The 26,282-nt window shown below is 47.4% G+C and overlaps 1 protein-coding gene across 3 annotated transcripts in view; it reads right to left on the bottom strand.

The window, feature by feature from the left end:
* Positions 1-972: 972 nt before the first annotated feature.
* Positions 973-26,282, bottom strand: part of Znrf3 (zinc and ring finger 3) — a 154,891-nt gene continuing 129,581 nt past the window's right edge. The window contains exons 3-9 of one of the 3 annotated variants that reach the window (XM_048342708.1): positions 11,886-11,960; positions 10,974-11,105; positions 9,708-9,818; positions 8,372-8,539; positions 6,172-6,274; positions 4,123-5,835; positions 973-3,083 (exon numbers count right to left, since the gene is read on the bottom strand). In XM_048342708.1, coding sequence (XP_048198665.1) covers positions 3,037-3,083; positions 4,123-5,835; positions 6,172-6,274; positions 8,372-8,539; positions 9,708-9,818; positions 10,974-11,105; positions 11,886-11,960 — 2,349 coding nt within the window. In that variant the 3' untranslated portion in view covers positions 973-3,036. Of the gene's footprint in view, positions 5,836-6,171; positions 6,275-8,371; positions 8,540-9,707; positions 9,819-10,973; positions 11,106-11,885; positions 11,961-16,130; positions 16,373-26,282 lie in introns of those variants that run through there. The other 2 variants (XM_048342709.1, XM_048342707.1) reach the window with 2 other exon arrangements.

The following is a 26,282-nucleotide window of genomic DNA, read 5'->3' on the forward strand; positions in this document are numbered from 1 at the left end:
GCTTCAGCTTGAAGGAGTGGGGAAGGGACTGAATTAAAATCAGTTTATGTCTGGGAATGTGGCTTAGTGGTAGCGTGCTTGCCTAGAGTGCAGGAGGCCCTGGGTTTGAGTCCTCAGTGCCACATAGACAACAAAATAACAATAATTTTTTAAAAGCCAGTTTAGTGGGGCTATGTCCACAAAGAGGTAAGTTGTTGGTTAGAATGCCCAAACTGCCATTTTCTGCAGGTTCTCGAAGTCTGCAGTTTATAGGGCTGTCCTATACTCAGAGGTGGGCCCCAAGACCTCATCCTATTGACATTCAGAATGGAAGATGGAGTCATCCTTACGGCAAGTGGGATGCTCTGTTTCCATGGCTACATAATCACCACTCACCACTGAGTCCACTGAAAAAGGTACTCATCACCATTAGTGTACACTTAGTACTTCTTAGAAGGCATTTACTTTCATCTAAATGGTGACAAAAAAGGTAGTTGGTTATGTTATTCTGAAAATCTGACCAAAGCAACAACAACAACAAAAAACCAGTTGATGTTTAAGTTTTTAAAGTTTCATTTTGGTTCCTGCCACTTACTAAACTATAAAAGTGTGCTTTCTTGTTATCTGAAGCAATCATTCAAGTGAAAACTGGATGCATTTACTTGAATCAGTTCAGTGGCAGCCAAATTCTCTATTCATTTCTTTAATGCTTAAGGCTACGAAGTGGTTTTCTACATAGGACTCTATAGAAAACTGATTTAGAGATATTGTTCTACACAATACAGTATAGTAGGTACACAAAGGTATTAAAGAAAAAAGTCAAAACCACAAATAAAAAAATTTCAATAAGTTGCTTTCTGCAACTTAAAAGCCCCAGCCCCAGCCAGGTTCCAGTGGCTCATGCCTCTAATCCTACTTTGGAGGCTGAGATCTGATGATTGCCATTTGAAGACAGCCTGGGCAGGAGTCTGTGACCTTATCTCTAATCACACATACTTTTCTCTCTCACATACAGTCATATCCCCCCATTTCCTAAAAGTAAGTAATGCAAGCTGTTGTCTTTAGTAGCAGCGGCCTGTCAACAACTTAGGTGCTTCACACACTCAACCAACAGGTTTGCCAGGCATAGCCTGGGGATGCAGCTATGATGAGACTGTACAAATCTCACCAGACTTCCTAAGTGGCAAATGGCTGGATCATTCGATGCTGATTTTTTTTTTGTATCAAATGCTGGTTAGAAATAAGCAAATTTCCTTGTCATAGGCTGGGGTTTTAAAGAACCAAGTATTCTGATACAGTGAAATTCTCTCTTCACATATCATGGGTGACTTTGGAGGAGGGGTTGTCTGTCCCCAGGTAACCCTTGGTGCTCCTTATTTTCCACTGATAGAAAGCCAGGTCCCAAGGGCCCTTATTCTAAAAAAGAGTTGTGAAGAGCCAACAGCCCCAAATCTTTCAGATGGCAAAAAATACCTGGTAAATGAATAAAAGTGACCAGAAAAAGTCAGCAAACACAAGGGTGATTGAGTGTCCTCTAAAAAGGTGTGTGTGTGTGTGTGTGTGTGTGTGTGTGTGTGTGAACAAAAGAACAAGGACTACATTAGACAAGAAGGATGACAATCCCTGATCTGAAATAGTTTTAAATAGATTCTCTCTCCCTTTAAAAAATAAAACATTAAAAAAAAACACCAAAAAGATTTGTGTTTAAAACTTTCCCTTCCCCTTAAAAGAAAAAAAGGCTGGAAAAATAAGCACCTACCCTTTGGGTCTAAACTATCTGATAGTCTCTCTTGTCTCATGGAAAATCAATATATAATAGTGCATTAGGCAGACAGATAGTAGACATTTGCAGGCGAGATGAGCAATTTCGGCTTTGAGGATGGAACAACCCTGAAGCGTGCTTCTGTGAAGGAAAGGGACAGGAAATGTATCATTGAACTCAGCTCAGTGCACACTCCGGGGTGGGGGTCCCCAGTATGTGGCTCCAGGAAGCAGCAGCAGAGGGGTAGAGCTACCCCCCCCACATGTGTACTTCAGGCCTCTCTGTCCCTCCTCCAAAGGGTGGGGTGCTGCTGGGTGAGCAGAGCCCTCTTTCCCAGCCCCATCAGACACCAGGCCACAAAACTACATTCCTCCTGGGTATCTGTTCCACACACTCTGTGTCCAGCCATTTCTGCAGCCAATAGCAGGAAGCCCTTAATAGTTCTGCAAAGGATTCCAAAGTGGGGACTAAAGAGGAAAAGACTTTTTCCTTGTCCCAGGGGTCAGAGTGAAGAAACCCAGGAACATTGCCCTTCCTAGGATCTGGACCTCTGCCAAGACAGGACCATGAACTCTTTGTGGCTATATTTGGAATGATGGTCCAAATGGACAGGCTGAGGACACTGGGCAGATCTGTCACATAGGCAACCCCAGAACTGCAGACTCAAATGGCAGGAGAGGTCTGGCTTCCATTCTGTAGGTTTGGACTTGCCACAAGGAGGAGAGGCAGCTTTGCATTGCTCCTCAGTTTGTACCCATATAAACTAGCTTTACTTCAAGTTTCTGGTTCATTTCTAAGGCAAGTGCAGCCCTGAGCTTTTCAAAGGCCTGAGCTCCCTCCAGGGAGACCACAGTATCTATACATGATGTGGTTCATTTAATGCAGCAGTGATTTTTTTTTCAGCAAAAGTTGGTGGTGAGGGTTCTTTTAGAATATATAAATAACTTCTTACATTTACATATATCTTAAAAAAACAAAACAACAAACAAGCAGAGAACTCAATCCCACACACCTTGGAACCCCAAACACACACTTTACAAAACAGAAGAGTAACAGGTTATCAGAAGAGGCAAAGGACTAGAGATTTTGACTGGTGGGTTATTAACGGGGAGGCAGGGAAGGAGAAGGGTCTTGCCACAGGTGGCTCACATTTTAGGTTGAGGAGGGCTCTTTATTACCACTTATTGTGTTTATCAAAGCTAAAAAAAAAAAAGTTTTTGTTTTTTTTTTTCTTGAAGGAAGTCAGTTTGGAGTATCCATACAGTTCCCAGTTTCCAGGTAAGCTTCTTCTAAGCTCAGGCCCTTGTGCTGCCACTGTCACTGCCAGGGCGAGACCCTGATCCTGGGAGGGAAAGAAAGAGCAACCATCAGGGGAGAAAGCTAGCATCACACAGGGGCAGGCAAGTGACTGGGTAGGAGGCAGTATCTCAGGAAGAGCTGTGAACGTGACAAAGGCTGAACAGCACTCCTTCCTGAGAAGGGCTCAGACTTTGCAGAGCACACAGCTGTCTCTTGGGAATGGCTTCCCTTGTCTTCACGTAGAGATTTCTGGAAGCCCTAAGGTGACATGAAAACACGAGAGCAATGCTGAATGCCTAGTGTGTGCTGGGCACAGCTGCAGCACTGGAAAGAGTAGGGAAGACCCCCTCCCCACCCCCAGCTTACAGTCCCCTCAGGCAATAACCTTAGCTTGGGATGCCTTAGGAAGCAACAGGGGTGAGAGTGAATTTGGTAAGAACTGGAGGTTCACAGGCTGAGATCTGGTGGGGAAGAGAAGGGGAGACCTGGAGGCAGGAGTGAGCCTGCCTGGAACGCTGAAACTGGCCAGAGGCTAAAGCAGCAAGCAAGGAGAGAGGATCAAGCACTGGGTACTACAGATCAGAAATGGGCAGTTCTGCCCCCCCCCCCCCCGGCTTTTTTTTTCTTCCCATACTAGGGTTTCAGTGGTTCACATTTTTAAGATGCTAAAGGGAATGAATGATAAGTTCCTAAAGCATTTTCTAGTGTAAAGAGATCACCTTAGATTTCAAAACAGGCTACTCGCCTCCCAAGAACAGAAGGCAAGACAGCAACAGGAGACCCACTGGAAGGCTCCTCCCGCCTCTGCCCTGCAGAAAAGCAGGGCTGCACTGGGCAGCATGGAGATGCAGGGGAGGATATGGAAGGGCTGCTGTGGATGCCACGGAGTAGGGTGCTTACTGGGCATTTGGGGGAGATGGCAAGAACACAAACAGGGCACAGCAGGTTTGGAACTTGCAGCAATCCTTCAAGTACAGCTGATGTTTAAGCCAGGGACAGAGAAGAGTCATTCAGAAAAGGCTCAAGGAGAAGAGGAACTCCACAGATGCCTGCTCTGGCCTCCTGCCACCTCCTGCTCTCACCTGCAACCTCAGTGGCTGGGGCGGTGGGCTCCTGAGTGTCCTGGGTGGCACTGATGAGGCTGGCCCTGGAGGCACCAGCCTCCTCTGGTGGGCAGCCAGGCTGCAGCAGCACTGTGGCCTGGTAGCACGGAGCCCGCTCCTCTTCCTGGGTGTAGTGCTGCGGGGTGTCCAGGCCCAGCACCTCGCTCCAGGGGCCAAGGCTGTAGGTCCCCTGACAGTCTGGGGGCAGGCCCATGTCGCAGCCCACGTCCTCAGGAATGATGGGGATGCGCTGGCTTGGGTCCTGGGCCCCTGGGTAGCAGCTGGGTGGGGGCTCCTCTGCCAGGGTGTACTGCACACTCACTGCGTAGTCCCCGCCCCCGCCACGGGCCACCTGCTTCTCTTCATAGAAGCAGCAGGGCAGGCCCTCGTACTGTACCTCATCTGTCCTGGGCAAGTGGTCTGAGTGAAGGCTGTACAGGCCCTGTGAGCTACCTGGCTGCAGGTCCCCACCTGCGGGGTTGCAGCTCTCGTGGAGTGGGGAGCCCAGGAACAAGGGGCCACCACCACCAGCTGTCCCTGCCCCAGGCCCCAGTGAGGTCTGAGGCTCACAGCAGCAGGCACATGATGACCCCCCACGACCCCCCTTCCAGGTCCTCCTGAGTTCCAGGGCGGCCCCAGGAGAAGCCTCCAGCCCCACTTCTGAGGTAGAGCTATTGGGCCCCCGGTGCTCCAATGAGGAGTTGCTGCTATAATTCATTTCCAGGCTGCAGGTGGACAGCTGGTCCCCCGGGGGAGAGGCTGGGATAGGCCACAGCTCCCCCTGCCCAGCACTGTGAACATGGACAGCTTGGAGCTCCTCAGGTGGTGGGGAGGCCTCAAGGTGCACAGCAGGCCCTCGGCCTGAGCCTCCCGCCTCACTGGTAAGGCAGGGGCTCCGGCTACGGTAGATGAAGGGGTCATAGTCACTGCTGAGGGAGCTGCGGAAGGTGGAGCAGCTGCCATACACACCCTGGTTGCTCACTTCAGTGCAGTCTACCACCGAGTCACTGGAGGAGCAGTGGCAGTGGCCAGAGCTGCTGCTGCTGCTGCTGCTGTCACTGCCCGGGCAGTCAGCCAGGTAGCCGCTGCACACGGAGCGGTGGCCATGGTAGCAGCTGAAGCTGGATGCGCTGCCACTCTCCAGATGTGTGGCCGGGGCCATGTGCACCATAGTGGGGAAGCGCAGGCCACCACTGCCACCACCTGGTGGGAAGGTCCGGGCTGGGCTCCTGGGAGCAAGGCTGGACGGGGGCTGGCCCTCCTGATCTGGGTAGCTGAGGCCCTGGAAGTAGTAGCGTTGGTACATGGTCTCATATTGGGAGAAGCAAGCTGCCTTGGAGAAGCTGCGGCCGTTGAACTTGGGCCTGCGGAAGGGGTGCACTGGTGAGTAGGCTCGGTGCTCCAGGCCACATCGGTGAGCGGCCAGGGTATGGTCCAGATGCAGGGGTGGGTAGCCACGGACAAAGGCAGGGGTCTGTGGAGAATAGAGGCTCTGTTCCCCATGCCGGTCCATGGTCAGCAGTGTGACAGGGTTCCCGTGGGAGTCCATGCTTGTCCTTGTAGGGTAGGCTGGGATGGCGTTGGTCCTGTGCACGCGGCCAGGGTAATGTACCGGCAAGGTGACCCTTGGCTGCCGGCTGCGGGCCAGGTTGTTCGTCTCCACACAGAGGGCCCCTGGGTTTCCCTTTTGCTCTGGGAGAAGTGGAGGAAACAAGGTTAAGACTGAAGCAGCATGCTGGACCACTAGCCAGGGTGTTCTCACCACCCTGCCCCATTCTAAGCCATCGCCACACTGGGTTGACCTCTCTGTGAGAGGGGGGTCACTGTCATCTCCCCACTGCTCTGCCAGATCAGGGTTCCAGGGAAGGAGAGCAACATGGGTTCAAAGATGAGTTATAGGTGACACAACACTGTTGCACACTCATCTCTGTGGTCCGGTAGGGACATGCCCATGTCTGGGCGTGAGTACACACCATTATTGTCATCTACTAAGGAGACTGGGGCGAAAGGCCGAGTCATGGCAGTTACCGATGATGTTGTGCCGACAGTGGGGGCAGGTGTGGTGTTGCAGCAGCCATGGGTCCACACACTTCCTGTGAAAGCGGTGAGTACAGGGGATGACACGCAGCTCCTACAGAGGGAGAGAGGGGACACAGCCTAATAGGAGGGCACGGTAGGGTGGCGGGGGTGGGGGCAGGAGTGGTAGGCAGCCCTGTCTTTCATAGATGCTTTCTCCTGTGATGCCTAGTGTAGTCTGTGGAACCCACACTATTGCTAGGTTTGCATCTTAGTTGTGTTGAAGGTTTGCTCCTGGCTTGGTGCTGCTGGGAGGTAGGGCCTATGGGAAATTTTTGGGTTCCTGGGGATGTGAAAGAGAGTGTGAAGTGGTGCTGCCTAGGCCCTTTTCTCCTTTTTAAAATTTTATTTATTTTTGGGTGCTGGTCCTGGAGCTTGAACTCAGTCTAGACATTATCAATAAACTTTTTTGCTCAAGACTTTTGCTCTACCACTTGAGCCATAGCTTCGTTTCCTTTTTTCTTTTCCTTTTTGGTACCTCATTGGAGATAAAGAGTTTCATGGACTTCCGGCCTGGGTTGGCTTCTAAGATTATAGGCATGAGCCACGGGCACAGAACCCAGCTCTCCTCCTCTTTTCCTTCTTCCTTAGTGGCACTGGGGTTTGAACTTGGGTTCACAAGTGTTCTATCACTTGAGCCATGCCCCAGTCTCCCTGTCTGGGCAGTTCTGTTCAGCCATGTACTCTCAACATAATGTGCTACTCCCAAGAGGTTCAACAAAATGGGCCAACTGAGAGCTAAATGCTCTAAAACTGTGAGCCTGCAGAAACATTTCCTCTTTCTAAGTAGCACTAATGGCAAACAACCATAATTTTGACTCTCCTCTTCACCTCTAGCTACTGGTCAGCTCAGTCCTCTGAAGCAGGGATCCTGGGTGGCTTCTCGGGAGAAGGAAACTGCCCACTGACTTGCTCCAGCCTCGTTCTTCCCTCAGTGTGAAGGGGCAGGAGAACTGGGGTGTAGACTACTCTCCTGGAGTTGAGGCACATACATACCCACTGGCCACATGAGGATATGAGGCCGGGCTTTGCAGAGAGGACTAGGGACAATCAACACCTCAAATGAGGACAAGGAGAAGGGAAGAGGATTTGTGACTGATGACACCTGGGGGAGGGGAGGAGCAAAACTCTAGTCCCCATCGTCACTGGACCCTAACTCATACTATGGAGCACATGGCTTCTAAGGAAAGCAGCCTGCATGGAGAGACTATGACAGGGTTTTTAGGGGACAGAATCACCTCTAGAGCATCCTCCACGTTTACTGACTTTACTTTGTCATCCCATTTTCTGACCAGTCTGACACAGTGTATCTGTAGTAACACCTAACACTACCTGATCAGGTACCAAGGTCGACACATAACCGGTGTGACCAGCTAGAACATTGGTCAGTCCTGGGCTGCATGGTATGACCACTACAGAGAATGAAGCCTTTTGCACAAGTTCACAAGGCTACAATCTGCCCGGGGTGCGAACCCAGGAAGTCTGTACCCAGGGTCCATGCAAGAAATTGCCAAGGCCTCTCTCCTTGCTAACACTTATTTTCATCAAGTAGTCTATATGGTGGTGGAACACTTTCATCAGAGGGCTGCCAATTGCCTGAAACTAATCAATTAACCTGCTGGCTAGGTACCCTACATTTGAGCCAAGCCCTCAGACCTAAGTGCCTGCAATTCAAGTCATTTGCTTAAGATTTGCTCCCATGAACTGTGTATATGTACATCTCTTTTTGTCCAGAAAGAGATTAAGCAAAATTAGCAGAATATTAATGACGGTGAAAGATGAATGTTGTTCATGATATTTTTCTGAAGGTATTTTAGCTACGGGGGATGGGGGAATGGGGTACAAGTAAATATATGGTCAAGTTTTCAGAAGAGTGATGATTCTAAAGCAAGCCAGCTTGTGTGAAAAACCACATTTTTAGTCCTACCATGTATTTCTAATTGACTTCTGAAGTCACCTGTTGTTTGACAGGTGGATACCTGTGTGTGGTATTTCCCCATCCACAGGAAGACAGGTTTAGCAAGCCTTGGGCTGGCCCCTCATGGCCTGGAGGTTAAATCCCTTCAACTACTGTAAGGCATGGGGGGGGGGGGCCATGGTTCTTAGCACCTTCCTTCCTCCCCACTCAGGATGGTCCTGCTCTTGCCACTACCTCTCCATCGATGTATTTCTCCAGGCAGATGGCACAGTCAGACGTGGAGCTGCTGCTCAGTGTGTCCAGGGCCCCACAGCTCCCGTCCCGGTGCCCCTTGTTCTTTGAGTTGAACTTTCTGGTTTCCATCTTCTCCAAAGCTTGCACAGCCAGCCTGTTCATGGAATTCTGCAGAGCAGAACATGGGGAGTGTTAGCTCATTATGTGTCAATGGTACTAGTCACTCCCATGGCCATGCCACTCAGTATACTGGGATAGGCAAACACTGATCTCTATTAGGTCAAAATAGATTCTTGAGAAATAGCTCAAAATTCAGACTGCCACAGTATCCATTTCCCAGACCCCTTAGGTATCAATATCAGCCTAGGCTGGCCCTAAGTTGCAGTGCCAATAAGAAGTGTCACTTTCACAGAGAAGGCAGGACTCCTAGCAGTGAGAGCCTGTGCTCTTATCATTCACCTGCTTGGCACCAAGGGTGGAAGCTGTGTGTGGGTAAAAGAAAACTCATGCTAAGGGGTTGGTAGCTCATGCCTATAATCCTAGCTACTGAGGAGGTTGAGACCTGAGGGTCGTGGTGTGTGGTTTGTGGTTCAAAGTCAGCTCGGGAAGGAAAAGTCTACAAAACTCTTATCTCTAATTAACCACCAGAAAACTAGGAAGTGGCACTACGGCTCAAGTGGCAAAGGGCTAGCCTTGAGCTGAAGAGCTCAGGGACAGTGCGCAGGCCGAGTTCAAGACCCACAACCACCACCACCACCAACAAAAAAACCCCTCATGCTTGGCGAGTGCTGAAGAAGATATGCTTAATAAGCACCAGGCCTTGTTGTGTCAGCAATGGCCCCTGGACCTTCATGACAAATAAGATGATTCTCTTGGTGCATAGGTGGCCCTCTCTCTTTCCTCCAAGTCTAGATTTCTGCTTCCCCTGTGCCACCCCACACCCTCACACCTTTCCTCCTAGAAGCACACAGCGACTGCTGGCAGGGCATCACGTGGCTACCCTGGTTATCAAGAATCAACACAGAGGGCTTAGTTTGGACTAAGACTTAGTTTAGCAGGCAGGGGTGGGACCTGAGAGTCTACACTTCCTTCAGGCTCCCAGGTGCTGCTGATGCCCACATCCCTTTGAGGAGCAAGGTTTTAGGGCTCCATGCAAACACTGATTTAAACATTTCTCCTGCAAAACTAGCTAGGAGTTAGTTTATGGTCTTTGTAGGCCTGGGCCTCTTGGACAGGCCAAGAACTTAGACCCACAAACAGCAGGCTGACCATACCCTGGCATTCACCAGCCACAGGGCAACAGGGTCAGTGTTGATGGGCTGCTCTGAAGGGTTACCTGACTGCGCCGTTGCTTCAGCTTGATTTTGACAAGGAGGATGAGACATACCAAGGAGACCACAACGAAGAAAGCCAGGAAAATCCCCATGTCAAAGTACTCAGTAGGTTGCTGGAACAGAACACAAACACCATGAATCACAGCTGCCTCTCTTCATCTTGGGCACACAGGCCGTGGCTCCTGATCAGAAGGATGGGGCAAGTGAGGTGGGGGCTCCTCAGTTCGCAGGAAGCTCCTGGGGTTCTGATCCCATATCCACAGAATGCTCCCAGGTGACATCTTTGGTGGAGTTGTGGGGTGGAGTAGAACTGAACCAGCCTCAGGCCTCCCAGTAACCAAGAGAACTGTGGGCATAGTCTGAGGCCCTGTGGAACAGCACGGAGTTCACTACAACCAGCTAGAAAGGCCCTTCCAAATAAACACAAATAATCATATTTATAGGACAAAGGAATGAGTGTCATGTTTTGAGGGAACAGTGATTACTAACCATATAATTAACAGTTTACAACAACTCAGAAAATTGTATGCTGCTTCCACAAATATCAGCTTCCACTACAATGAGTCATATTTACCAGTGTTCTTTTTTTTTCCTTTAAAAAAGAAGCCAGCAAATCAGCTCTCCACACTCCCTTTTAGTTCTTACCTTTTCTTTACAGCACATTGCTATCTTATCACCTGAAGCTGCTTTGCCTAAGACATGCATTTAGCAGTAGGGAGATCTTTGCTAATGGGATGCTCACATACGAAAGGATCACCACCAGCAACCATTCCACTGCCCGTGTGAAAGAGCTCAGACATGCATGAGGTTCCAGACCCGGGTTCCTACAATCTTTCAACCTGAGGCTAGGGGCAAAATGCCAGGCAAATGCTAATGGCTAGCACACTGAAGAGAAGCCTACCCACTCTTGGTTAGTCCAGAAATTCAGTTCCTGCTGAAAAATAACCCTTCCAGACTCAACTGCAAGGGAGTTTTAACAAGGTAAAGTATGGGCACAAATGAGATACAGGAAGCCAAGTGCTACTACACCTTTTGCCCTTTATCTTTCTCAGTTTGTTTCAGAGAGGAGGGTGGGGGGAGAAAGAACCCACAGACTTCTTAATCACCTGTGTCTGTAATGTTTACCAAATTCTCCACATAGGAATCTGGTTGAAAAATCCTCCCCAGTCTCCTGTCTTATCTCAACCTGCAGGAATGTGGGACTGGACATTTTATACAGAAACACAGGCATGGGTAGGGACAGAGAAGCTGCCGGCAAGAATACTTACTCGAGGAGCACGGTGCTGGATCCTCGCTCGAGCCACTTTCTGCTTGTTGACGATATTCATTAGCTTAATGGCATCGGCGCCCTTCACATACACCACTGGCCTCTTGAGCGGGTCTTCTGAGCCCTGGTTTAGCTGGAGGAAAAGTGGCTCTTACTTCAAGAAGCAGGAAAGCACCAGGTATTTAGTTCAATGGCACAGCATTTGCCTACCACGCACAAGGCCCCAGGCCCTACCCCCTTGAAGAGAAAGAAGAGGACTGGAGGAAGTGAACACCAAGTCTCTGTCTGAAAATCCTTTGAGTGTTAAAGTCATAGGGTTCCTGGATTAAGCAAAATTAGCAGAATATTAATGATGGTGAATGATGAATGTTGTTGACGATATTTTTCTGAAGGTGTTTTAGCTACGGGGGTGGGGGAATGGGGTACAAGTAAATATATGGTCAAGTTTTCAGAAGAGTGATGATTCTAAAGCAAGCCAGCTTGTGTGAAAAACCACATTTTTAGTCCTACCATGTATTTCTAATTGACTTCTGAAGTCACCTGTTGTTTGACAGGTGGATACCTGTGTGTGGTATTTCCCCATCCACAGGAAGACAGGTTTATTATCAAGCCTTGGGCTGGCCCTTCAATTGCTGCAAGGCTGTGGGGGGACCATGGTTCTTAGCACCTTCTTTCCTTCCCACTCAGGACGGTCCTGCTCTTGCCACTACCTCTCCATCAATGTATTTCTCCAGGCAGATGGCACAGTCAGACGTGGAGCTGCTGCTCAGTGTGTCCAGGGCCCCACAGATCCCATCCTGGTGCCCCTTGCTCTTTCTAAGAGGCTATGTGGGCTGAAAGCCTAGCAGAACCTTTGAAACTCTCCCTTATCCCCAATTCTCTGGCAGAGAAAGCTAGTGTAGCCCAAGTTTACCTGGTCAATGGCATCTGGGTTTTCAGACACATCAAAGATGACTGCTGTGGCTCCCCTCTGCACGGCTCGCTTGGCCTAGGGGGTGAAAAAGAGCAGGTTGGCAACTCGGGCCCTCTCACCCTCTCAAACGTGGCCTGTACTCAAATGCAGAAGCTGGCCAGTAACCAGCCTGTGACTTTGGGCAAGTTACATAAATTAAAAAGGGAGAAATGCCACCTACTTTGCACAGTTACTCTAATAAAGAATGGATAATTTAGAATAGGCAAAAATAGGTAACTGAGCACTCAATATATCTGTGTCCCGAGCAAGACCAAATGTTGACACCAAACTGTGAATCAATCACTTGTCCAGGCAGCATAGCGATATTAGTTTCAGTATTTTCTGCTATGAACACAAAGCTTCTTGTAATAAAAATATACACCCTTTTGGTCCATCTCTTGCTTGCCTGTCTTTTTCCTTCCTTCCTCCTCCCTTCCTATGGCACCCAGTTAGAACAGCATATTGCCTATTTCTGAATGAATCTCAAAATGGTCAATTTTAATAAGTGTGGGAGCCCTTTGGGGATACTGTTAAGGGGGAAAGTTACATGAAATAATTGTAAATGGGGATTTAGAGCAGTTGGCTGCCAAATCTGGCTGCACATCAAAAAACCACTTGGGAAGTTTGTAAAGCAGATTTCCTGGCTCAAACCTCAGAGACTGATTAAGCAAGGCTGGAGGAAGGCCCAGGAATCTGAGTTCTATAAGCCTGCTGAGGGATGCGGAAGAATCATAGATCAGAGAGATGAGATGAGAAGGTTTAGGAACAAACAAGAAATGATAGATTTATTTTTACTTCTGGGAAGGGGGCATAGAGGGAGAGGATTCCTTTCCATCCCAATGAACCTTTTAATTTCACATCTAGCTAACTAGGCAACAATGTAGATTTTAGGAGCTAGAATCTTCCTTCTAAAAATGTTGGGAAAAACACGATAAAAACTAGCTTGCTAGAAGATGAGCAAGTGATAGCTTATGCTCAGAGATCAAACAGAGTCAGCATGGAGCCAGGTACTTGAGAAAGAATGAAATCTGAATCCCTTCCACAGGAATGATCCTGTATATTGTGGCAATGAAGGAAAGCAAGCCTCAACAACGGGCTTGACCAATGTCTCCATTGGCCCACTAGAGGGCAGTCTCACCCCATGGCTTTCAAGCCCATTTACTGCACTGGGTACCAAATAAAACAGCTTCAGGGACAGAACACATTTATGACACCTTGATGACTCTGTTGCGGAATCTGTTTTTGTTCCGCAGGAGACTTTTTTTTTTTTTTTTTTACATATTGTGCCAATCCTAGGGCTTGAACTCGGGGGCTGAGCTTTTATACTCAAGGGTAGGGCTGTGGAACAGGCACCAACAAAAGGGAGGGACACTATGTTAAACAAAACAAAATATAGTTTACTTGCCACACAGAAGATGCCCAATAAAAAGTGCTAATGAATGAAACTACCAAAACTAAAACTATATCTTTTTATTTTTGATGCCAGTACAGGGGCCTGAACTCGGGGCCTGTGCTCTTTCTGTGCTCAAGGCTAGTGCTTTACCACTTGAGCCACAGCCCTGCTTCAGGCTTTTTTGGTGGTTAACTGGCATAGGAGTCTCACAAACTTTCCTGCTCTGGCTGGTTTTGAACCATGCTCCCCAGATTTCAGGAGTAGCTAGGATTACAGATATGAACCACCAGTGCCCAGCCTTTTAAAATAAAATTTAAATTGCAATTTAGAGTATTTAATCTCTACTGATAGTACACAGCAGCCATTTCATGAACTATGCCTGGGATCCATTCTGGGCAAGTTGTTCCATGTTTTGTTTTTGTTTTCATTTTACTTTCTTGTGGCACAGGGAATCCAATCCCGAGTTTTACACATGCTGGGCAAGCACTAGACCAACCACTGAGCCAGCCCTTTTCAATTCTGTACAAGGAAGAAGTGCCTGCATCATCATGACCAATGTCCTTTTCGGTTCCCTACTCAGAAGACTAGAGCTGCCAAGGCCCTGCCACCTCCCTCTGGTAAGAAGACAAGGGTGACAGAGACAAGAGAGTAAAAGTCCAAGTTGGCATTGTTTTCTTCCTTTCTTCAAGCCACAGGCCCCACCATTTGTGGACTGCAATGGTAATGACAGGTGTTTGTGTTTCTGCTCAAGTGGTATCCTAGGCTTCGTCCTAAATTCCTTCCTTAGACAAGGAAAAGTAGACAAGACCTCTGTTCCTCCTCTCAACTTTCATTCCAGGATCCAGCATGTCAAACGGTACCCGCAGGGAATGCAGTTCAGATATGTCCTGATGAGGAGTGCCCATGCCTCCTGCGTTTGATGCCGGTGCACCTGGAGAGTCTGGCACAGGTGATGAAAGGCTGCAGGTTCTGGGTAGAGAATGCCTTCCCAGAATGCCTCTGGGAAGCCATGCAGCCACGCAGCCCCAGGCTTCCAGGCTTTGCAGAGGCCAAGAACATGGGTGTCTCCAAGAACTTGGACCTTCTTGATGAGGCATGGCTCATTTGGGACAAGCTTCAAAGATAGTTTTTGTTTGCCTTTTGCAGTGCGGAGGAATGAATCCAGGGTTTCATGAACACCTAGCAAGTGCTCTAACACAGAATCACATCCCTAGGCCTGTAAAAGATCATTTATTTATTTGGCACTGGTACTGGGGGGCTTTAATTCAGGGTCTTGTGCTCTTGCTTAGCTTTTTCCTTCAAGAATAATGGCTCTGCCACTTAAGCCAAACCTCCACTTCTGGCTTTTTTTTTTCTTTCCTGGTTAACTGGAGATGAAAGCCTTTTAGATTTGTCTGTCCTAGTTGGCTTTGAATCATGACCTTCAGGTTTCAGGCTCCTGAGTAGGTAGAATTATAGGCGTGAGCCAATGGTGTCTAGTAATAGTTTCTACAGAGAAGAGGGCAGGTAGAGGGGCTGAGAATATGGCCTAGTGGCAAGAGTGCTTGCCTTGCATACATGAAGCCCTGGGTTCAATTCCTCAGCACCACATATCTAGAAAAAGCCAGAAGTGGCACGGTGGCTCCAGTGGTACAGTGCTAGCCTTGAGCAAAAAGAAGCCAGGGACAGTGCTCAGGCCCTGAGTCCAAGCCCCTGGACTGGCAAACAAAAACAAATAAAGAGGGCAGATAGAGAATAGATACTTAAATCCCATTTACAGCTTGACTTCAGATACAACTAGGCTAACATAACACACAGGGATCCAAGGGTAAAAACTATGGCTGAAAAAAATGCTTGCTTTTCATGACCAATTTCCTTTATTTCTTTTCTGTTCCTTTTTTCTTGGTCTGAGACCAGACTTGAACTTGGTACCTATGGTTGGTCTTGCTCATTGGCTAGTGCTCTTCCAACTGAACCGTGCCTCCAACCCCAGTTAATTTACATAAAAATTACATTTAGCTAGGTACTTGTGGCTCATGCCTATAATCCTAGCTACTCGGGAGGCTGAGATCTGAGGGTTGCAATTCAAAGTCAGCCTGGGCAGGAAAGTCCATGAGGCTTTTACTTGCAATAAGAGCACTAGCCTGAAGCAAAAAAGCTTAAGGACCATGTCTGGGCTCCAAGTTCAAGTCCGAGAATATGGACACGGGGACACACACACACACACACACACATACACACTTACATAAATTGTTACTAAAAATAAGTTTGTATTTCCTGCACAGACCGAGACTGGCAAGAAGGGAGTCAACCTAGTCCCATTGAGAGCTTGCCTGCCAGTTGGCAATGAATTTTAAATGAACTGAATGTTTGGGTATAGCTGAGTGGTAAAGTGATTGCCTAGCACAAATGAGATCCTGAAATCCACTCAAGAGGAAGGAAGGGGGGGGTGAGGGAAAGAAAGGGAGGGGAAGGTAGAGAGGAGGGGGGCAAAGGGGAAGGAAAAGAGAGACAAAGGAGAAGAGAGAATAATCCATATTTAAGAGATTATAATCATTCCTAAAATAAGTTAAAAAGTACAGAACCCTGCTACTCTTGTTGGGAGACTAGCAATCTGATAATTATCAGAAACTATATACTGCTGAATCTTTTGAAAGAAAGAGTGGGAGGCCATAGCTAGGGGAAGGTCATGGTAAGCCTGGTTATACTCCTAAACTGCATGGACAGGAATAAAAGGAAGAACAACAGAAGGCTGTGACCTCAGCAGGAGAGAGACAGGAAGTCTTGGCCAGGCTCAAAGAGGAGCCATAAGCTTTGCCTTGGCCTACCCTTACCACAGAGGCATCTTCACATCCTTCCTCACTCAGGCCAATGCAGGTGGAACCAAGTCAACAAGTGAACAGAGGCCCAGTGGCAAAATGTGGACTGTAAGGTTTGTCATGCCCTTCCCAGGGCTACAGGCGATATCTCTAGCCATTGAGACAAGTTAAAGGGAGAACTCCTGTACATTACATATACAAATACATTCTGCAAAGCACGAAAATTGAACCTTAGAAGGCAGAGCCCTTTTTGTGGTTGGTACCCTATAATAACTAAGATGTGTGTGTGTGTGTGTGTGTGTGTGTGTGTACGTGCACGTGTGCGTGTATGCACGTCCACATGTGCCAGTGCTGGGGCTTGAACTCTGGGCCTGATGCTCTCACTTGGCTTTTTTGCTCACGGATGACGTTCTACCACTTGCGCCACACTTCTGGCTTTTTGCTGGCTCATTGCCTAGCTTGCTATGGTCAGTGATTCTCAGATCTCAGCCTCCAGAGTAGCTAGGATTTTGAAACTGTAAGCAGATAACTCACCTATCCCCTGTCCTCATGTCCCAGCTTTTTTTTGGGGGGGGTGGGGGGAAGTCTTGGGGCTTGAACTTAGGGCCTGAGCATCTTTTTGCTCAAGGCTAGCACTCTACCACTTGAGCCATAGCTCCACTTCTGGCCTTTTCTACATATGTGGTGCTGAGGAATCAAACCCAGGGCTTCATGTATATGAGGCAAGCACTCTACCACTAGGCCATATTCCTAGCCCCATGTCCCAGCTTTTAATGACAATTTGGTATGTATTCTTCCATATTTTAACCCATCCACATATCCAAGAATACTTATATTACACACACTAAAATGTACTAAAAATAAATTGGGTATACACTGATTTGTGCTCTGCTTTTTAACAATTTACTCAAATTTTCATATGCATTGATATGTGGGAAAGAGGTTCATTTTTCTTAGCAGTGAATCTTACTACCTTGTTATATTGTTGTACAGAACTAAGTTAATGACTGTCCCCTGACAGGCAGGTAGGAGTTATCTCCACTCTGCATTGTAAGCAGTGCTACTATATTCACATCATAGTGCTTATGACCTGATGGCTCTGAGCAGTCTGCATGAAAATCCCTTGCTAGAGCAACAGACATGCTTTCAGAGTCTAATGGAGGTTTAAAGACTATCTTTGCACACTCCATCAAGCCAAACAAAGCAGATCAACCCCAGACAGGGTCTGTCTTCACTAGTTAACACAGTAGGCAGGAACAATGTTTAAGTTGATATTTATATCACCATTTATTAGTTTAGCTGTTCAACAGTAGCTATTGGCCTGTCAGCACATGTGCTAGGCTCTGGACTCTGCACTCTGGCTAGTGAAGATGGGCACTCACGCAGTACATGGTGATGCTGGCGGGTGGTTGGGGGCGGGGGAAGGAATCAGTGCCTCCAAGGGCAGAGGGAAAGAGATTAAGAATATAGGATCACTTATCCCAGGTTCTATACACGTACTTTCCCCAAAGTACATGTAAAGGAACCATAGTTAATGTCCTTCTGAGAGTGTAGCAGGTTCTAGAGGCATTTCTGATGTTGGCAGAGCAATTAATGTGCTGCCTAGCACCTCAAACTTTGGGGGACACAAAATCCCTTTTGCAGCGATGCTGGTTAATACCCTTCCTTACCATGGAGCAAGTGTTGAGGCCAATGCCCAATGAAACATTGTGTGCCTGGACGAGGGTGCATCCCTGCCTCACTCCTCTCTCTCCAGGTGGAAAGACTTGTTGGAGGACCTACATTCTGATGTGGAAGCCTACTACTAAGTAAAGTACATGTGCTCAATTTAAATGAGATGGTTCTTGGTACAAAAACATCTGTCTGACAATGATTGAAGAGAGCTAACCCTGTGGCAGGCATTCCAAGGAAGATAATAGGGTAGGGCCTTCTGGAAAAATCTGCCACAACACACTTGCTGTCCTGAAGGAAGTGCTCCTACGTAGCAAGAAGCAGTACAGGGGATATACTTATATCCCACAGCTCCACCCAAGGGGCAGAAACTGATTTCAGAGAACCTGCCATGGCACTGGAGGCCAGGGCTTGGTTCTCAGGACTTGGCACTGATTTTCTGCTTCTGCTTGGATCCCAAGCTACTTCTACAGCTGCTTCCAAAGCAAAGCACGCTGTCTGGGCAGTGGGTGGTTTCCTGTTAGGCCACTGTGGGTGCATGGGGCCTTGCCACCAAGTGCATGCTTCATATGAACTTACTGCCCTATACTTGGGCTCCTTTCTCAAGAAGGGCCCAAGAGCCAAGATGAAATCACTGTCCTTTGCCTTCACACCTATGCTCAATTGCTTATCAATTTATATTAACTCCGGCCTCTAAAGCTATTCATTCCCATTCCCATTGCTGCCACCTGTCACCTTTGAGTCACAACTACCTTTTCCCTTGGGGGCTCTCCCTTGCTCAGCCCACCCTGCTTCCCACCCAGTGCAGCAGAGGATGGGATCTCCACTCTATCTCAGCATTTCTAGTAGAGCAAGATGCAACCTCTACCTGCCTAAGGCTTCAAATTTCTCCACCTCTTTTAACTTGCCTTGAGCCAAGGTGTGGGTGTTATTCTGAAGAAGCAATTCACTATGGCTTTGCTGGGGCTCTAGAGCATAACATCTAAGACATTCCGACACTAGAGGGCAGCCTGTGTGTCATATTTCATTCCTGCTGAATTCCCAGAATAGGGCAAAGGAAAAACGACCAAGAACTATTTTCTGGTGAACTTAAAGAAGATCAGCTTTCCTGACCTGGGCCCTGCCGCTACTAGCACAACTACAGCCCGCTCTCAGTTGTCAGTGCTCCTGGCTCAGCAGACTGTTTTAATCCTGCCAAATGTCTTGGAATTCCATGTTTCATGTTCCTTGGACTTCAGGTTTTCAAGATTTAGGCTTCTTGTTAAGCACACCATCTTCTGGAGTTGTATTTGCTGACCCAAGGGAGCTTTGCTGACCAGGGGAGCTTTGGTCACTACCTTTATAAATCAAATATTTACCCTATTGTGGCTCTTCTGTGCGTCTGTGTGAGTGCCAAGCTCAGCTCTGGATGTAAAAACTCTCAAAACAGCCTGTGCATTGGCAGAAAGTGTTCTTTCTGGAAGAAAATGAGGCCCTTCCCCCTCAGAAACTTCACCAAGGAAAAGTAAGGTGAATGACTACTTGTGGGTCCATCCACGAGACAGATTATGCTAGGGTCATCCTTCAACATTTAGGAACCTTGGCTTTTGTGTTTTTTGGTCAGTCATAGGGCTTAAACTTAGGGCCTAGGTGCTGTTCCTGAACTTTTTTGCTCAAGGCAAGTGCCTTTGAGCCAAAGCGCCACTTCCCAGCCTTGGCTTTTCTCTGGTCAGGAAGATGGAATCCAACCAGAGGGAAAGAGGAAAGTGGGGCTCTGCCCTCCCTCCTCACCTAGTGGTGAGATCTGAAACGTCTGAATCGTAGCTCTCATAGACTGACAGCAGGTTCCACATAGGTTCTGAACCCCCAAACTGAAAAGCACAGACACCTCCACCAAGGTCTGAGTCTACAGAAATTCAGGGCAACAACAACAAGCCCTGTTTATGTTGCTGGATCTGATTCCGCAGTTAGGGAGGTAGTGAGGGACTATTCATTGAAGACCAACTTGCCAGTCCTGCACTGGCCAGCTACATCTGGCACCCTCAGGTCTCTGCTGGTGGGTGCTACCCTACTCCCAACAACTAGCTCAACTGGGTTCTTTTATGTGACCTCTCTGGGGGCCACTAAGTGGATTTTTAAGCCCTTGCTGCTTAGCTTTCCCTTTCCTCCTCCTGAGTTCTCTTAATAGTGACCACCCAGGCACCAGGTGCTTGTACATCCTGGTTAGCTGCTGTTCCCTGAAGCATGCATGAGTCATTGCATGGCACAGGACATGCCAGGCAAGGGGGCTCCCAAGGCCGGCTCACCAAGGGCTCTGTTTTCGGACAGAAACCTTTCATTCCATAGGAAATGAGGTCACATCAGAGCACATGGTAACCAGTGGGAAAAAACCTGGTGCCAAAAAGGGGGGTGGTGTTGGAAGAACTGGAAGGCATACCAGACATAACCACTGAGGGAATCACCTGTGCTCTTGGGTAATTTGTACTGAGACAGACACACAGACACACAGACAGAAGACAGACACAGACACAGACACAGACACAGACACACACAGCTTAAAACAAACCCAAACCCTAGTTTCTTTTAAAGTACATACAACATAGAAGCTAAACTGATGGGGCATTTCGCTAGTCACTGACTAAAGGAGACTAACATACAAAACAGCCCCAGAATAAAGAGGGGCAGGGCCAAGGGCTAGACGGCCAGGCTAGGTCATTTCCCAGGAGTGGGAGAGTGGGTATGTGGCGCAGCATGACCCACTCCACTGGTTCCTCACTCCGGGGCTTGGCTACAGCCCGGCCTGACCTTCCAGGTTTCCCTGGCAGGAGATCAAAGCATAGAAGCCACAAACATAGCTCAGAACTCCCAGACCCTGAGGCCAACACCCCTCTTGCAGTCACCCTACCAGGATTGCTCCACCATTCCTCCCCCCACCCCACGCCCCGCCACTCCCCTACAAGCACCCCACCAGGACTTTGGGAGCCAGTTCCTATGTGGCTTCTCCCCAGAAAGCCCCAGAACCCTTCCCTAGCCTGCTGCACCCCTCCCCACAGAGAGAAGATATTTCTTGCCATAATTAAAGTCATTAAGCTTGCAAAGGATCCTGTTGGCTGCAGGTTCTGAGCTCCTGAATGAAGAGGGGGCATTTTAAAGTCCTAGTTAAGATTATGGCAATCCATTTAGGAGACATGTAACAGCGAGAATTCAGTGGTTAAGTTAGTGGTTAAGGCTGCCTAAGTTTAAACAGTATTATTTACTCTCAAAATATGTAGCAGCCCCCACTTAATTTCTCCTAATTAAATGAACTGACAGATGAGGCTGGAGTCCGAGGCTGTGCACAGGTTGGGACCCTTTCTATAATGAGAAATTACTGGGTATAAAAGGGAAATGCATTTCCCTAGATCTTAATCTTAGACTTTAAAATGAGTTCCAAGAAAAACAAAGATTTTTTTTAACACCTGACAAAGAGACCCCAAAACTCAGGGAAGCCTGTTCACACTCTTCTACTCCACCTTTCCCAAGGGGTGAAGGATGTTATGGAAAAATGGCTGTAGAGCTACCTATGCCTGGAGGAGAAACTTACAGAGGAACTTGGAAATCCTTATCTTGGGGGCTGAGGTTCCCAAAGTCTTGCTTCAGGCAGAATTTTATAAAGTCTGCAACAAGAAACTTCAAAAAGGACCACTGCCTTCTGCACAAGTGGCAACTAATTAATATAAACAAGTGTTAATTAGGTGGCAGAATCAGGGTTCACAGGAGGGCCTGCAGTCTGAACACTTGTAACTATCCTTCTCTGAGAGGGATGAGAGACAAGCCCTCTTCTAGTGCGGAGCTCCAGGGCAACTGGGGGATTTAAAAAAACAAGCCTGGCTCCTAAAGATGGTTTATTATATGTGGAATGGAACCTTAGCAGGGTATTTGTTCTGAATTTCCTGTATTTATTTAATTGTTTTATTTAGTAGTACTAGGCTCAGGGACTCTTGTTCTGCTTGCTTGCTGGTCTGGGGCTCCACTTGAGAAATACTTCCAGTCCTGTTTGGGGCTGGTTGTTTGGGAGATTAAATCTCACTGACTTTTCTGCTTTTCAGGCTCTGAGCAGAGATGCTCTAAGACTTCAGCCCCTTCAGAAGCTAAGACTACAGGTGTGAGCCACTGGTATCTGATTACTTTAAAACTTTAAAATTTCAGGTAGAGCTGAGAACCACAGATGTAACCCAGAAGTGCAGAGAGCCTTTGGGATGAGCACTGGACTGGGATGAGTTGGGTTGGTAGAGCCCAGAGTTATCTAACTAACACCTCAGCAAAGGAAGATGATGTCAGAGTTTGTGAATCAGGTGGTAAACTGCTTTCAAAATAAAACAGGCTTATTCTTTTTTCTTTGCCAGTCCTGGAGCTTGACCTCAGAGCCTGGGCATTGTCCCTGAGCTTCTTTTTTTGCTCAAGGCTAGCACCCTACCACTTGAGCCACAGTGCCACTTTCTGCTTTTTGTTTGTTTGTTTGTTTGTGATACTGAGGAATCAAACCCAGGGCTTCATCCATGCTGGGCAAGCATTCTATCACGAATCCACATTCCCAGCCCAGCCTTATTCTTATAATGCAATTTTATTTTATTCTCTCTCTCTATTTTGTGCCAGTCCTGGGTTTTGGGCATTGTTCCTGAGTTTTGGTGCTTAAGGCTGGAGCCACAGCTCCACTTTTGACTTTTGTAGTAGTTGACTGGAGAAAAGTCTCACCAACTTTCTGGCCTGGATTAGCTTTGAAAACCAAGATCCTCAGATCTCAGTTTCCTGAGTAGCTAGGATTACAGGCATGAGCCACCTGGGCCCAGCTCATTTTTGTATTGTTATTAAAGGGGAAGATAATCTGGAGAAAAGTTTCTGCATGCCTGAAACAGATCTACTGCAAAGATCCATGTGGTTTGGAACAGCGCTAACTATTAAATATGATATTCTGTCTTTCTATCTTGACAAATATACCTTCATAAAGACCTCAGATTGCATTCAAAATAAGACTTCTCTAATTCCTTAGAGTTCCTTACTAGAGTGTGTCATTGTGGAAAAAGCTGAATCCTTAGGCCCCTGGCCACTTTGAGGAGGCTGAGACACCTGGAACTGGACCCTCAGTCTCCAAGGCCACAAGGCGAACCCATGCCATCTATCCTTGAGGATGGTTCTTGGGAGAGCTGCAAAGACTGGAAACTAGCACCCACACCTTAAGGAATTTGGGGATCTGGATGATTCTGAAGGGACGTTCCCTTGGACTATTTATTTACCCCGTGGCCTGAAGCCTGAGGGGAAGTAAAGAATGTATGAGTGTGTGAGACAGAATACTCGACACAATGGAGCTGGGGATATAGCCTAGTGGCAAGAGTGCCTGCCTCGGATACACGAGGCCCTAGGTTCGATTCCCCAGCACCACATATACAGAAAAAATGGCCAGAAGCGGCGCTGTGGCTCAAGTGGCAGAGTGCTAGCCTTGAGCGGGAAGAAGCCAGGGACAGTGCTCAGGCCCTGAGTCCAAGGCCCAGGACTGGCCAAAAAAAACAACAACAACAACAACAAAAAAAAACAGAATACTCGACACTTCCACATAGTACTGAATCTGCACAATTGCACAAGGGAGGCATGATGGCCCCTACTGTACAGCTGCAAGCTTACAGGTTATATATAGCCTGTTTACGGTCACAAACTATGCGGCAGAGTGCTAACGTTTGACTTAAACTCTCCCATAATCCCAGGCCTAAACCAGGGGTTTTTCCAATCAAGCATAGGCGGGATGTGTATACATACATAAACATGAGTACTGAACCTCTGTGCATCCCATGTGTCATTCTTCCTAATCCCATAAGAAGGTTTCAGATAGCTTTTATTCTAATACGTTTGGACTACCCTGTCTTTAAAACTCCCTTCACAAATGTCAAGCTGCTCAAATAGTCAATTGCCCCTACATTATTATATCTGGCCTTCCCTGGGATGTGGCAGGATGGAAAACTTCCCTACTTTTGTTGCAGAGTGGCCTGTAAGTGCTGGCCTGTTTAGTCAGAGGCTATTTCATTCAGAAGAGTCATATGCAGTGCCATCTGGACCAATGCAAGCTTATAAAGTACAGCTTCACCTATTTCCCTCCTTGGTCACTGGCTTGGGCACTGTCCTTGAGCCTCTTTGTGCCCAAGGCTAGTACCCTACCACTTGAACCCCAGTGTCACTTCTAGTTTTTTCTTAGTAGTTTATTGGAGATAAGAGCCTCACAGACTTTCCTGCCCATGCTGGCTTCAAACTGCGATCCTCAAATTTCAACCTCCTGAGTAGCCAGGAGTACAGGTGTGAGCCACCAGTACCTGGCTTTATTTTTAAGGATCTACCTTACTATTTCAAAATGATCCCCTACATACCCTTTTGTGTAGAATCTCCAGCTCTCTACCATACACCAAGATCATTTATAACAGTAACTGAATCAAATCCCTTCCCATAGGGAAGGGCAGTCACAGGCTACCACCCTGCAGCCCTCTGACTCTTAGGTGGTGCATCTGGCTCGATGATACCCCATCAAAGTGGCCTTGGGGAACAGCACAGCCTGAAGGTCAGATCACAGGAGGCCAGATTGGTCAATCTAGGTTTCTTCTTTTGTTTTTGTCAGTTGGTCGTCGGGCTTGAGCTCTGGGCCTGGGCACTGTCCTAGGCTCTTCAGCTCAAGGTTAGCGCGCTCTATCACTTGAGCCACAGTGCCACTTCCAGTTTTTGAGTGGTTAACTGGAAATAAGAGTCTCACATACTTTCCTACCTGAGCTGGCTCTGGACCTCGATCCTCAGATCTCAGCCTCCTGAGTAGCTAGGATTACAGGCATGAACCACCTACGCCCAAGAATCTCCTAGGCTTCTTTTAAAATCAAAACCCAAACCAAAACAAAACAAGATAGTGCTGCTGTGGAACAGGGAAGGGAGAAGAGTCACTGCTTGGGGTGGAAATCCTAGTTTGTTTACCCCCAGTCCTATGACCATAGGCAGTGTGAATGATACCAACAGGACCTACTCTCATAGCTATTGGGGAGGCTGAGTCTGGCACAGGTACTACTGCTACATATGTCACATCTTCCTCCTTTGAACAAAGCACATAGTCTATATGTGTGTCTCTCTTGGGCTCCTGGACTTTCCCTTGTTTGGATACAAGATACCCCTCTTCTGCAATTAAGAAAGCAGACATACTTTCTGACCCCTTATTCTGAACAGGACCCATACAAAGCAGGCACTCAAGAGTCACAATGAATCTACCTTCTGAAGGCTCTGGAAGTTCATTACCATGCTGTACTTCCTATAAAAAATGATGCCATGGTATGAGACAGGCAAAGGAGTATGTTTAGTGGCTGCCAGCTCAGAGGCATGTCAAAAGCCTGGGAGCTTGTTCCTCCTGTGATGATGGAGGGTAGCTGGCTAGAGGTGGACCTGGCTCTGTAGGTCTAACTTCTTAGGTACTACAAAGATGAACAGCCATAAGACCAAGACCAAGAAAGAGAGTGATGTGGGTAAGCCACATTCTCCTTAATTCCTTGTTTGTCCCTTCCTAGAATGGCTCAAATTCTTTTCTCAGCTCTTCTACTTCAGACTTAAGGAAAGCCCTACTGAAGAAAAAAAAGTACTTTTAAGGCAATAAACAGATGTATTTCTGTGATAGCTGGGGAAAGATTACTCTCCAAAGCAGAAGTTTGGGTCCTTCACAACTGAACGCCTTTATAAGCTGCTATTCTTATTGGCATCCTCAGGTTACTAACTTCTGGCACACTACTTGGAAGCCAGAAGATGTGAAAATTCTGGAAGGGCACACAGATGGGTCACAAACATGGCAAGCTTCTTCTGAGGTTCAGAGAAGGCTCCTGGGTCCAGACCCATGTGTTCTATTTCACAGGAGCACAGGAGGTGATATAGGGACTTTACCCTCCCCTTCGGACAGAGCAAAGGCATACAAGTTCCAAGAGGGACTTCTGTGTAGTAACAGGGTAATAAAAATTAGCAAAGTTGGCAGTCTCAAAATATCATCTTCAAGTTCAAGTATTCTTTCTTTTTCTTCCAGCCTTTTCTGTGTATGTGGTACTGAAGAATCAAACTCAGGACTTCATGAATGTTAGGCAAGCACTTTACCACTGAGCCACATTCCCAGTCCCTATTCTTTTTCTTTCAAGACACATACTTTCTTGAGTTAAGCCCTCAAACACTTTTCTTTTTTTAAATTGCCAATACCCACACTAGAACTCAAGGGCCTCACATTCTCACTGAGTTTGCTTGTTCATCATGGCTGGTACTCTACCACTTCTGCCATGACTCCAGTCTAGCTTTTTTCTGGTTAACAGGAAATAAAATTTCAGACTTTACCGCCAAATTGGCCTCAAACAGTGATCCTTGATTTTATGATTTCAGGTGTGCCATTGATGCCCAGCTTCAAATATACTCTTGAACTGCACTTATTACATCATAGAGCTTGCATGTCAACCCTCCCACTAGAAGCAACTTCAGTGATGGGGTTGG

Source organism: Perognathus longimembris, chromosome 3 (assembly GCF_023159225.1).
Source record: "Perognathus longimembris pacificus isolate PPM17 chromosome 3, ASM2315922v1, whole genome shotgun sequence".
Lineage (NCBI taxonomy): Eukaryota > Metazoa > Chordata > Mammalia > Rodentia > Heteromyidae > Perognathus > Perognathus longimembris.